General features: G+C 35.3%; 1 protein-coding gene across 2 annotated transcripts in view; it reads right to left on the bottom strand.

Annotated features, from left to right (window-relative positions):
* Positions 1-13,997, bottom strand: part of TAX1BP1 (Tax1 binding protein 1) — a 64,162-nt gene that overhangs the window by 18,842 nt on the left and 31,323 nt on the right. The window contains exons 6-13 of one of the 2 annotated variants that reach the window (XM_059818391.1): positions 10,091-10,239; positions 9,858-9,948; positions 8,350-8,535; positions 5,909-6,136; positions 4,448-4,594; positions 3,091-3,184; positions 1,779-1,897; positions 229-354 (exon numbers count right to left, since the gene is read on the bottom strand). In XM_059818391.1, coding sequence (XP_059674374.1) covers positions 229-354; positions 1,779-1,897; positions 3,091-3,184; positions 4,448-4,594; positions 5,909-6,136; positions 8,350-8,535; positions 9,858-9,948; positions 10,091-10,239 — 1,140 coding nt within the window. The remainder of the gene's footprint in view (positions 1-228; positions 355-1,778; positions 1,898-3,090; positions 3,185-4,447; positions 4,595-5,908; positions 6,137-8,349; positions 8,536-9,857; positions 9,949-10,090; positions 10,240-13,997) is intronic. The other variant, XM_059818392.1, reaches the window with a different exon arrangement.

Below are 13,997 nucleotides of genomic sequence, written 5' to 3'. Positions count from 1 at the left end.
AAGACCGACAACCATTTGGTAATATACTTAGCAGGTCTGTCTTTCTTTAAAAGAAGCATTACAAGACTGTGTTGTTTCTACAAGTGCAAAACATTCTCTGTTTACAGCAAAAATACATTTAGTGGGGTTTTCCCCATTAAAAATGTTCATTATTTGAACTACTAGAAATGAGCACCTATGTTAAGAACAGGATACCATTCATTGCCATAAACAAAATCTGTAACTTACTTTATACTGATCCTCCATTGCTGCTAGCTGTAATTTTATACCCTCATTGATTTTCACTTGTTCTTTCCACTTCAGCTCCAGTTTAGCTAGTTCATCAGCATAAACACTGCATTTCATCTTCTCATCCTAAAGTAGTTTATACCATTGCATAAAATATTTACAATTTTAAGATATTTCCCCTCCCTCCCCCAACAATGACACTGTGTAACTCCATGCTTTTAGAACAAGACCAATTACAAATGGCTTCCCCAAGAAATCAAGCCTGACTCAAGACTTTGAAGAGGACAGGACCACTGAACCCTGCATAAATAATGTTCAATACATATTTTTTTCTTGCCTGAGTTTTCAACAAGCTGATATTCCTCTTTATCTTCACAGTTTCAAGTTTCTTCGTATCCTAATACTACCCTGTAATCACTATTATCCTTTCAAGTGTCTCACTTCAGTACAAAACCTTTCCCCATGCAACTTTTACAGCCTAAATATCTTTCATCCAGAAGGTCAAAGGCAAAGCTTTCCTCAAGCACCATTATAGAAGAAATAGCCAGCAGAAGCTAACATAGGCTCTCCATAGACAGGGTAACGAGCAGAATTACATGACAGTTGTTAACATCCTGGAGAGCACATTAAAATGGAATAATCTCCTTGTGATAAATAAGAGAAACAAGATAAGCTGAGTTCATGGCAATCTGTGAATGTATTATGACTATTTGAGAACAAAACATATTGAAGTAGAGAAAAATTTCAAATTTTTAATTCTAATCTTAATTCTAACTGTTCTGACTTCATAATGTTGATTAATGTTTTTTTTAATCCCCAAACAACAAGCAAACAAGTGAACAGAGACAAGACAACACCCAGGAAGCATTTTTTAAACAATTCTACAACAGTCAACTTTTCACCAGCAACACTGATGCAATACTCTATTGTCATACACACATCCAAACTGGTTAAATGAAAATCAAGTCAGGACTGACAAGTATTAGTATTTGAAGGGCATTACTATTGTGGCTACAGCACTACTGGTGCCAACCTTGGTCCAGAGAACCATATAAATGCCTTTATTTATGACTGAGCCCAAGCTGATAGGCAGCACCCACTCGGACAAAGGACTGTAAAAGCCCAGAACAGTCAGATTTGAGGGAGTTCTTATAGTTAAACAGCATGTCAGATAAACACCGCTATACTTTTTCCAGACATCAGCTGACTTACAGCAACATGCTGTATTTGATTTACAAAAACAATTATACTTAAAATACTATGCAAAAAAAAAGTATTCAGAACTTTAAGCATAGAAGTAGTAGTAGCTTTGTTCATTTGTTTTACTGCATCTGGGTTATCCTGAGGGGTCCTTGTCTGGACTCTCTTAACACAACAGGTAATCGAAGCTGACTTAATAAAAATGTGTTTTCTAATGTTAAGATTTTTACCATAATTGCAGTGTATCACCCAAACAAGCAAGGCAACTCAGCTGGGTAGGCTTTGTGGTTTTAAGACTTAGCACCTATAGCTACTTTCTGTTCAGCTTTCCGAAGCAGCCATTTACTTACTGCCAACATTTGCTTGCATTTCTTATACTTCTCTGTTTTCTCAGCAATTTCTTTATTCATTTCACGTACTTGCTCCTTTACCATGAATTCCGAAACTATATCAGATGAAATGGGGCTAACTGTGAACATTGAAGAAAAAACAAGAATATTGATTTTTTTGTTCCATAAATAAAGTTTGTATAAGAGAGATGACAGGCCAAATTTGACAGTGCATCAAGAACAGAGTGCTCCATGTTATCCAAGCAAATAGTTAATCAGAGACAATCAGTATTATGTGGCTAGTGATACATAAGATCAGCAGTCATACTGGTATGCCTGTGTTCAGTTCTCTCACATACTGAAGATGAACATAAATATACACATACATACTACAAAGGGAAATGTAAAAAAAAACCCAACCCCCAAACATCTCTCCCCTTAACTCCCAAGAAAGTAAACACCAGAATATATACGTTATGATATCATGCTAGATATTTTATTCTTCTGTAAAAACATGAAGTGCCTTAGCAATCTACTTCATGCCATCACATACTATAACTGAGCTTGCTGGGATTTTTTTTGTTTTAGGAAACACTTGTATTTACTTAAGACAGGAGGGAACTGACAGAAATTACAACCTATAGTCTCTATAGACAGAAAGAATGTGTGAATTAAGTACCACAAACAAAATTAGTCAGCATTTACTGGCATTTATCAATTTAAATTGAATAATAAAGCAGGCTTAGTTTTAACCTATTACATGTTTATGTTTTAGAAGATTAGTTTTGCAAGAACTTAATAGTTCATAAAAATTATAACCTAGTTAAACATTTTCTAATAAACCACTGCTGCCTATAAATCATGAGAATAGTCTATAGACTTGACCTTGCCATCACATAATCAGAACTTTTCAGTGGATTTGATTTTACAGTAGAATGCTATAGTGGATAGTCATTACAACAGGACTGCAAAATTACCATGCTATTGTACACAATTTGCAAATTTGGGGAGGACTTTTTTTTTAATGAATTGTTTATTAGCCTGGCAAAACCAGCTCTGTGTTAACTATCAAGCAGAAATTCAAGAGTTTAGTCCTACTAACATTAACAAATATCAGCTGAACTGTTTTGAAAAAGATACATGAATTTATTTATGAATGTTACCATTTGAAAAAAGACACAAGATTTTTAGATGAATTTTCACGTTTCTATTCATTGTTCTAACTAAAACATAACAAGTCCACCCACTTTATATTATACATACTATTAGGGACTACTTCCATAGACAACACTTTCAGGCTGATACAAATAGACAAAATTTAAGCTGTTGATACCTGGAGATGCAGACAACTTTTTGTCTGTAACGACGGCAGTAGCTGTCTCAATGTTAGATGCATCTGTCAGTTTCTGTTGATGCCCTGCAATTTTCTTTGTGAAAAGAAATTTTGTTTTGATATTTAATTAAATGAAAGCCAAAGCACACAGTAACATATCTTGCATTGTCATCACCTCCAAAATTGGACTAGACAGACTTGCTCATTAAAACAGGAGGTAATAATAAATATGCAAACACATTTATTTCTAACACTGAAATTGCCTCAGATTATGATTTCTATTATCTTACATTATAAAGTTCTTTTCTCCTAGAAACAGTAATTTCTACACAAATTATTAGAAAAATCTCATTTTCTAGAGAATCAGTTACACTTAAATCCATCAACTTAGATCTAATATTCCATTAGAAAATGGAGTCTGTATTACTAATGAGTGCTAGACTTCCGGTGTAGAAGTAGTGAAATTTGGTGTTTGTTATCAGATGTACAACATAGCCAAAGATATGGAAGAATTTTTAAGGAAAAGCCACAGATTTTCTGATATGACGCCTCATTCACCATTGACCTTCTGGATGAGAAGACAACTTTTTAAAGTAATCTGTGGATCAAAGCTGGGTAACTACCCCGTTTGTCCTGTGGATAGCAGAAATACTTAAGCCCGTTTTTCTTAAGAATTCACATTTGTACACCTTGCCATTGCTCATACGCCTTTTCCCCATTTGAGCTCCTCCCCAACTCAGTCACTAATTTTCACAAAATTCTGAAGAACTCTGCTCTCAAATCTGTTTGAAATTCACTAACTGGTTCAGTTACTAGGTGGCCTAAGACTCACATCATTGCAAAAGCCTCATTTATTTATGGAACAAAGCTTAGAAGAGTGATAACAATACAAAATACATACAGAATACAACTATATACTGTGCTGTGGAAACTTTCTCCCCACTTCACTTTGAAATCCTCCAAGTTCTCCATTTCCCCCACTTTTGGTTTTGGGGGTTTTTTTGGTGGCATGGGGGTTTTTTGTGATGGTTGTGGAACTGAATAGAGGTAGTAATTACAGATTTTTCCCTGCTTCAGTTTCGAAATTCTTCCTTGAACTATGTTATGCTTATAGGTTCATCCAAACTCTGTCAGCTTCCTACATATACCAGTTACTACAAATCCTATGCTTGGCTTCGACAACTACCTTAAAAGAATCATAGACGTAATTTAGCTTTATAGAAGAAAGTGGTAAATTAAAGAGCCATTGCTTACTGCATGTTTTAATCCTTTTTAAAAGCACTGTTTTTTGCAGAAGGAAATTAAATAGTTGCTGAAAGTTACAAAAAGCAAGTGCAAGTTCTCCCATTCTACTTACTGCCTGTTCTGTAAACTTGTTTACTTGTTTTTGAAGTTTTTGACATTCTTTGAATTTTTCCTTGTAATGGTCAGCAGCCATTTGCAGACGAAGTTTTAGATCTTCAACTTCTCTGCGTAGCTCCTGCTCCACTGTATTTGAAGTTTCCTTAAAAAAAAAAATTAGAAGCTGTTCTCCCTTTTGTTCAAATACCACTATTTCCCAAAAAGCCTTTTTTCAATTAAAAAAAGCATAATGCTCTATATGTAAGTACAGAAGAAGGTCCTGTTTTCTTTGTGAGAAAGGAAAGGAATAGAGCAGTAGAGCACAGATAGAGGCAGCATCTGTGCTGAACTTCATTCCAAGCAGGACACACTGAGGGAGTAAATAGACACTGGTATAATACCAGAGGGAGGTAAAGAGGATTCTTATTCTACGGGCTGATGAATGTATACCAAAAGTCTGAACACCTTCTGGAAGGTGTTCTAGCTATATTCTAGATAAGTATAGACACGTGTCAAAAATGGACAGACCACAACTGTACTCCATCACACTCACTACATTTCTAGGGGAAGTGGTTCAGTTGAGCAGTAACATTGATACATGAGCTAAGCAAACTACACTTACCAACTAGATATATGCCATATTCGGATAATTTCTCGTAATTTGAGTCATTCAGATGATTTGCTACTTCTTTCAGGAGGCATTTCAAAGACATTTTGTATAATTGAAATTCTTAGAAAAACACGTAATTCTCGGAGATTTTAAATATAACAGTTCTTTTGAGGGCTATACTATTCCCTTCGTATTTACTGCACTATTTTAATTACTGTTCAGCTCAATATATTTTTTCAAACTGCTACATCATTACCGTAATCCTAGTAGCAAATTAATCCAATACAGTTGCAGTCACAGAAGATCCAGTACAAAGCTCACTTTGTCAGAACGATGAAACTTGTATTAGCTCACTAGTTTCTTATCCGAGATGAAGAAAGTCAAGACAGTTTCCATTACATTAATATTTTTATACTTATAGACTAAAGCAAATTAACTTTGAACAAAAATACTGGACAGACTCATAAGAATCAAAGGAGAATCCATCAATGAGGAAAGAACATTATTAAAAAAAACTTTGATCAATTTTCTTATCTGAATGAATTTTTAATGCTACTGTGACTCACATAGAAGAATTAAGAAAGGCAGAGGATTCAAAATAATGTAGATAAATACTTATTATTCTGTGAAAATAATCTGGGGGTGGAGGGGAGTTGCTGTAAGTAGTAGCAGAAACCTTCTTTCTTACCAATCTTCCAAATCAGCTAACATGCACTTGATTTAAGGTAGTATCTTGAGTGCCGGAAGAGAATTTGATAATAATTTGCACTAATCATCCAGAAACGTATTTTATTCCCCAACTCTAGCAAAGCTAGCTTTGACAGATTTTATACAGATAAACTTCAGTGCTAAACACTGACAACTTACCTGTTCATTTTTCAAAGTCGTGATTCTTTTAAGTTCAGCTAAAGCATCAGCAAGCTGCTTTTTCAATTTTTCATTTTCCAGACGTGCACTGTGAAGATCTGCCATCGTCTTATCTCGCACATTTACTGCATCGCTCAGCTCTTTTGACATTAGGACAGCTTCTTGTTTGCTAGCCTGAATCTGATCTTCAGCTTTCCGAAGCTGTTCTTTTAAAATACTTGCATCCTCCTGGGAAAGAGAAAAGAGGGAAGAGAATCCATCATTTTTTAATTTGAAACTTAAATAAAGGTTGGTATAGGGATTAGAAACATTTGAAAGAAAAATCAAGTTTTCCCGGTGGCTTAGGCAAAACCACTAAATCGAGAAGTTAGTACACAAGTACTGTTTTCCCCATTTGCCTTCTTTCCTAACAACGGTGTGCAAAGATATTTCACTATGACATAAGGGCAAATCTAAATATTATTTTATCTATACTGGATTTTTGTTGTATTTTCAGCTTTAGTTTTAAACATATGCCAAAAAAAGTCTTTCTGTTTTCCACAACATCTTTGTCTGGATCCAGCTTCAAAACCAAAGTTCATCCCACAATAAGACACTGCAGGTAACAACAGAGTAAGGGGTCTTACAATGCCTACAATTGGTTGACATAAGACACCGTAAAGCAGCTTTGTGATGTTTTTCTCACAGCTCCATTTCCCAAGAACTTGCACAAGCTTTTCAGATGGAACCGAAAACAAAAAGTAGTGAAGAGCAAGCTGCAGCACGCAGTGCTAACACTCTCAGCACTGCTGCAGCTTCACAGGGCAGCCCAAGGGCCAACTGACCAAGCTGCACTACCGGCCTCTCATTCCTCAGAGAAGCCCAAGATCACACAAAAAAAAATTTCAAAGCTACTATAGGATAACTGCAGCCTCTGGGCTTCCTGAAGGCATAATCATCTATCTCATTCTTGAGTCAGGCATAAATTCAGGTAACTCCAGTCCATTATTTGGTAATTTTTGAATAATCACTTAGCCCAGCAAGTCCAGAGGAATACTAATATATTTTGTAAACGTTTATGAAGATGGACGGACTAGGAAATGCTCTAAAGTCCTGTCCCTTAGCTATTTTTGCAACACATGATGCATTAGTTATGTATTTCAGTAAATATCTGCAGTTTCACAGTATAAGACAAAAATGGTAATGATCCCACCAGACATGTCAGAAGCACTTCAAGATTAATAAATGACACAAATGTTTGGTTGCTTCAGTATTGGCGCACACACCCCCACACACACGTTTTCACTTCAAAATAAAATACAGTAGTAGTTTAACACATTCAGAAAGAAAACTGCAGAGCAGTCAAAAGACTAAAAACAAGATAAGCCTAACTTAAAGCAAGATAGCGTGTTCTTTTTGTCCTCTTGCTATTTCCATTCTCAATAGCACTACTTTTCTACTTAAAATTTTATATTCATAACTCACACTACTTTTGAGATCTAGATTGCTTTTTTGTGAGAAGACTGGCAAGATACACAAGATAAAGTCACCTGCATAATCTGACTTTTCCATGCTGGCCTCAAAGGCTGGGTCTAAATAAACTCTCTAGTTTCTATTAAGAGCACATTTGTGAAGCAAAACTCACAGTCAATTCAGCTATTACCTATCACACTGTAGATCACGTGACAGAACAGTCTTAGGGCACAGAAACTGCATTCCTTTTGGATGAAGCAAAAACAGGAAGATGTACAACAGGAACAAACACCTAATGGGTATTATACCCATAGCACCATGCTAAAACTAGTCTGAAGTAACCCCACCTGGACCACAGACAGCATAGATACCAGTTCTTCAGCAATTTCACACTCATACTATACCACACTGCTTGCTAACCACAACGCTATCACACTGATTAGCAAAAATCACTTCTTCCTTAGGAGCCCTACTGGCACTCTTACTGCTGAGTTCTCAGTCAATTTAGTCCATTTATATGGTATCTTATCCTTTCTCAGGTTTTACCATCATTGTACCTTGACAGTACATTCAGCTAACAAGTCCTTGAGCACATCTTTAGAAGTCTCTTTTCTCCTCCATCACCCTCTGCAGTCTCAACATACCTACATTCTTAACTTTTCTCTTTTCCTCAATCTCCTTCCTTTTTCATGAAGTTAAAAGCAACTCAGAAGAGTGCACCATTTTTACTGAACTCACAAATTACTTTTTCACACATAGTTCATCTCACGGTTCTTCACGTGAGACACCTTAACAAGCTCAGAATATGCAAAACTAAAACCGAATTCACTCTTGTACTCATTTTCTGCATCAGCTGACAACACCATAATCCTCTTTCCTCTCAGCCTATACCCTGGTGGTATCTTCAACTTCTTCCTTTCTCTTGTCAAACACATACAACCTTAGATATGTTTATTTTAAACCAGGCCAATTATATTAATAATGCTTACCTTGTTTGACGAGGAGAGCAAAAAAGCTTTCTTCATATTTTCTTTTTCAGCTATAAATAGCTGTAATCTGCCAACCTCCTCTTTATAATACGATATCATGTTTTCTTTGTTTGCATCCAAATTCTTAAACATCTGGATTTCTTTTACTAGTTTGGTGTTTTCTATTTCTGTATTCTTCAAGTGTATCTGTAATGATGCTAAAAAATGTCAAACTTCTTCCACGTTATGAAAACTACTGTTCACCTGTCCATTTAAGTGTTCACTAAATTCTAACTCATCTCTGAGACAGATTAGAACAGGTAAAGAGAAAAATTAAACATTTGATAATGTCACTGCCCTCCAGCACAAATTTGCTGGCTGGAATTCTTTCAGCTTCATCATCTAACAACAGCTCCACTCTACAGCTAGAAGTTAAGGCCCTGATTTCTGTCCACATCAAATTCAGCTATTCAGAATTCACACTCCTCTCTTCACAAATGCTGGATAACTAAGGACAAGCAAAAAAGAAATAACTTGAAGAAAACTAAAGAGAAATTAAACTTCTAGTAGTATCTACTTGCAATCATCTACGCAAACAGGACTACATCAGCAATATTCATTTCCAAAGACAGCAAACAACTTTAACAACTCTAGAGCTGTTTTTAAGATATCAAGTCTATCATATTATGCCTAATGAAGGATAACTGTTGCACTCCAGTGGTGTCCACTCAAAGACTAGAAGATTTGTCTTGCTTATTTACAAAGGGATTCCACGCTTGAAAGATGTTTTGAGATTTTTATGACTTCGGGTGTATATCTAAAACTGTCTGCCACACAAAGACATTCTCCTATGAACAGAAATAATCTTTTATATATACTTGATTTGTTTCACACAACCTAAGGATTTCATTATTTTAGCATACAAGACTTTTCTTGCCTTTTTTTTGGGGGGGGGGGGGGGGTGGGGGGGTGGGGTGGACACGGACACGGACGGGACGGACGACAATATATTTTATTTTAAATATGGGTGTCTCTCAATACCAGCAAAAGAAATCAGCTATGCTAGTAAAAATCAATGCAATACAGATCCCACTACAGTTTCTCACAGTTATGCACAAGATTGAAGAACAGGGATCTAGAAAACACAGTCTGGAGAAACAGAAGAGTAAGAAGTAATTTACTTATGAAAGTGTGTTAAGAAAAGCAGTTACTGGGTGATGCACTGTATAACTAAAGAACTTCCTCACTATCATCTATTATTTTTTGTTATTATGCCCGCATTTTAACAAATTGGTGATGCATTCTCCTTCTTAGAGACCTTTTTATATCATGGGATGAATTGATGCTGTTTTCCTCATTCATTTTTATATGAGAACGTCTATAACTGTCTTAAATATTTGTTCACAGAAGTTACCCGTTTCCTTTTTTCCTTAACAAATTCAATTTATCAGACTTCTCCATAAAAACGTTATTACCTTTATTTCAAACCACTTCATTTCAGTGCATACAGGTACAAGGAATAAAGTTACCTTATAAAGTTCTTTTTCATCCTTTTCTGTCTTTAACACACATTCAAGTTGCTCCTTCTCAAGCATCACTTTCTTCAGTTTGTCCTTCAGACTAAGACATTGACAAATTAATAGTACAGAACTACTAATACAGAAAACCAATACATGCATTAAAAACTGTTAATTTAAAAAAAACCACACCTATGGAAAGAAACAGTAAAATAAGGAAGGTGAGGAACAAAATTACTAAATACCTGTCTAACTCAGTTTCTTTTGCAATAGCTTTTTGAGTAACAGCCATGATATCTTCTTCAAGCTGGAGAACTTTTGAAGCAGCCTCATCATGCTTCTTCTTCAAATCATCAGTTTCAGCTTTAAGAGCTTCTGATGCTTGAATATTATTCTTTAAAAAAATTGCAAATACGTCATTTAAGAATGCATATATTCAGAACTAAAACATGTTATTTTAATTAATGCTAAAATATGGTCATTAGGTTTCTTCTCTTCCTTAAAATGTATGACAAGCCCATTTCAAGCATATATAAATATATTAAATATATATTGAATATATAAAAATATTAACTGCACATAGCAAATTTAATATATTAAGGAGTCAAAAAGGAGTTCATTTTGGCGCAAGCATTCTGTTACATAGACTACCAAAGACTTCAGAGTACAGAACAAACAAAGCTATATTTCTTATCTTTTGCCCATCTCCTTTGTGCAAACTAACAATCTACCACCTAGATTAGAAAACAAAGAACTTCTTTTCACGTAAAAGAAAGTACAAAGGAAAATAGAAAGAGAGCTTGCATTTGACCAGACAGTTACACCACTCAAGCAAGCCACAGTAAAGACAACTACAGGCAAAAGGAGAAAAAAAATGGAAGAACTCCTGATGAAGAGCTAGTTACTACACTACATTCTCCTAGCTAGAACACATGGAAGGTCTCACAAAGCTCATGGAAGCTCATGAAACAATTGTGGGACTTATGTCTTGGATATTGGAAGCTGAGACAGAGGATGATGACGACAACACCCAAAACAGATTCCTTTGTCAGAAAACGGACAGATGCAAGATAGGAAGCCACTTTCAAGTACCGCATTCATTATGTAACTACAGTAATGTCCATACCATTCTAAGGCAGTGGCAGCTATATGTCATCTCCACCAAAGCAAAATGGCCACTTAAAGTCAGGTCATCTTAAATAACCCAGAAAAACATTATTTTCAATATAATACTATTTTCTTGAGAGAATAAATTAGTAACACTAAAGTAGAACACACACCAAGATAATATGCTACTATTTCTGATCTCAAAAGTCAATCAAGCTCAGCTTAGTATCAACCATGACAGTGGTATGAATCAAAGTGTTAACAAGGTCAAAACAGACCAACCACCATGCCTGGACTACAGCACGACTTAACATTTGCATTTGCACAGATACTAAGGTACAAGTTGTCTTTCTGCTCTACATTTGGAAGATTAAAGCACTAGTTCATCTATTCGTTTTTAAACAAAGCTTAATGCCCTGAAACAACAAGACTGCACTGTTACATCAAGAGAAACACATCAGCCAGAGTTTATGGAGAACCCCTACTGGCCAGATTCCAACCTAACCAACAATGCTTTAAGTACAATAAAATATAATGAGGACTGGTTTTACTCATTAATTGTCAAAATACACTGTTCACAACTGTAATTAAGCCTTGCTTTTACAAGCAACTAAACAGAAGTTTGGGCATTATGATTTTTTGGGGGAGTAGGAGGTGTTGAATTGTGAGGGGTAGCAAATGTAACTGATGACTCAATTACTTCCTAAACACTATACCAGCACATAAAGTAGATTTTAATTTTTGTTCATATGCTATAAAGAAAAAAAAAAGAGGACTAATACCTTACAACTATTTAAACCCTAAAGGGCTTTATTATATGCCTTAATGTAATAAAGCATTTCAAGGGATCATGAATGTACCATCTTTTTTGAAAACAGCATTGGAGAAGATGACCCACAATTTTCCTAAGGTCTTTATTTTTGAAGAGCTATCAGTTCCCTGCAACCAAAAATATATGTACTTGGTGTAATGAAGGCAGGGTATTTTAATTAAAGTCAGTACTCCAAGTAAAACTTGCTGTATAACCAGCAGCAACACCACCACCACACATTATAACTGCTTGTCCTTCCCTAGTGCAGTGGAGACTAATTACTTGAAAGTCTACTACAGTAAAAAGTCTGTTTCAATGCATATCTGTGTTTTCTCTAACCACCACTTTGGTATAACTGTAACCGTTGTAACCCAAGTGCCTTCAAAAGAATTTAATCTGATACATTATATACACAAACTGTACAAACAGTTCAAACAGGCTGCCAAAGGTAACATATATTAAAAGGAATTAATAGCCTGAAAAAAATTTACTCCACAAACAGCATTACAATTGATGCTGCTTTGTTAGTTATTCTAAAGGGACATGGTATTAAAATGTAAAAGTTCCATACTTAACAGATTCTCACCTAATAAACTTGTTTAGATACAACTAAAGCCTACAGTTTTGAAAGAAAAAAGGATTAATTTTTAGAGACGACTTGTTATTTTACAGAATTCTTAGCAATTCAATTTAGATGCTGCAATCCTAGTCCCATACACTCTGGTTACAGTGGTTTCAGAGCCTGTAAAATTTAAAATGAGTGCTCTTAGACTATTTTACAGGTAAAAGTCAATCGTGTTTTAGGACGAGTCTAAAGGTGAAGAATATAATAAACACATCAACTACACGTACAACCTCCATTACAAAAAAGATAATTACTTTCTGTAATTATGGTTTACTTAATTTCTTTTTAATATATCTGGTACATCTACAAATATTAGACCTTTTGTTCCACTTTCTTAACAGAAAGAAAAGCACAGCAGAAGCATGAATCGTTTTAATGAACTGGTTCTAAAACACCCAACAATTTTAAGGTGAAAGGTTATTTTTACTCTGGATTGTATTTTTAACGCAGTTACAAATGCAGCTCCCCCTGCCCCCCCCCGCCCCCGAGTTGCAACAGCCTTATGGGTGGAGGGGGGAAGCAAACTGCACCACAAGGGTCAGAATAAGCAGCCAGAAATTACTTAAGTCAGCTTCACTGCTGCAAAACAAAAAGCTATCAAAATAAAAATTCCTATAACTACCAGGAGGCTCACTAGTGAAATGAAACAAAGAAAATGCAAAGTAGCTGTCAATCAAGATTCCACTTTGAAAATTCTGATGCATCTTCAGATAGGGAACGAGAAGAAAGATGGGGACACCAAAATCTTTATTGCTATTCTACAATGGCAAAAGATTTAAGACTGATTAATTTAAAAATAGTTCTACTGTAATCACATGAAGCACTGTCCACCCGCTGCAAAGAACTGCCATTACACATAATGTGATTCGTTTACAGTGCATTACAAACAGCTGCTGAAAAAACAGCATTTTTACATTAAAAAATTCTAAATTACAGCTCAGTTGCTTTAGGTTTGTGTAACCTAATCATAAATACACTGATTGAAACATCATAAAGCTATTATAAGCTCTATCTAAAGGATATGCAAAGATCATGCTTGTGCTCTTCCTTGAAACATGTTTGAAATCTATTTATTAAACTTCTGCTACAAAAGGCCTAATAATCTTTCATTTGAGAATGGAATAGCCATAAAGTTTCTAGATTCTCATTTCTGTAAGAGAAAACTATGGCAAAAAACTGTATGTTCAACAATCAAGAACACCACGCTTTCCCTACTTATTTCTTACTTCTAATGGATTTTTGCAACACCAGTAAAACATGTCAGAGTACAGTCCAGTTAATCGAAGCAAAGCAGTACAGGCTTCCCTTCCTGTCAATCAACATACAGAATGCATTTTTCAAACATACTTAAGGCAGAGAGAGATCCAACAGACAGAATGAAATACTTGAAAAATACAACCCAAGACTATTGCCAGCTATGACATTTTCCAGTATGGCAATGGGCAGCATGATGTTTTATGCTACATCTTCCCTTTTCATCACATGTAAAACCCCTTATCCACTTCTTAAAAGCCATTCCACACCTAAAACATTCACTTTTGATTAATGGCTAATATCTGCAATCTTTATTTTACTTTTTACAGAATGCATATATTGTAATGAAGAAGAA

This window comes from Gavia stellata, chromosome 6 (assembly GCF_030936135.1).
Source record: "Gavia stellata isolate bGavSte3 chromosome 6, bGavSte3.hap2, whole genome shotgun sequence".
NCBI classification, from domain to species: Eukaryota; Metazoa; Chordata; class Aves; order Gaviiformes; family Gaviidae; genus Gavia; species Gavia stellata.
This window is presented reverse-complemented; position numbering and strand designations above follow the sequence as displayed.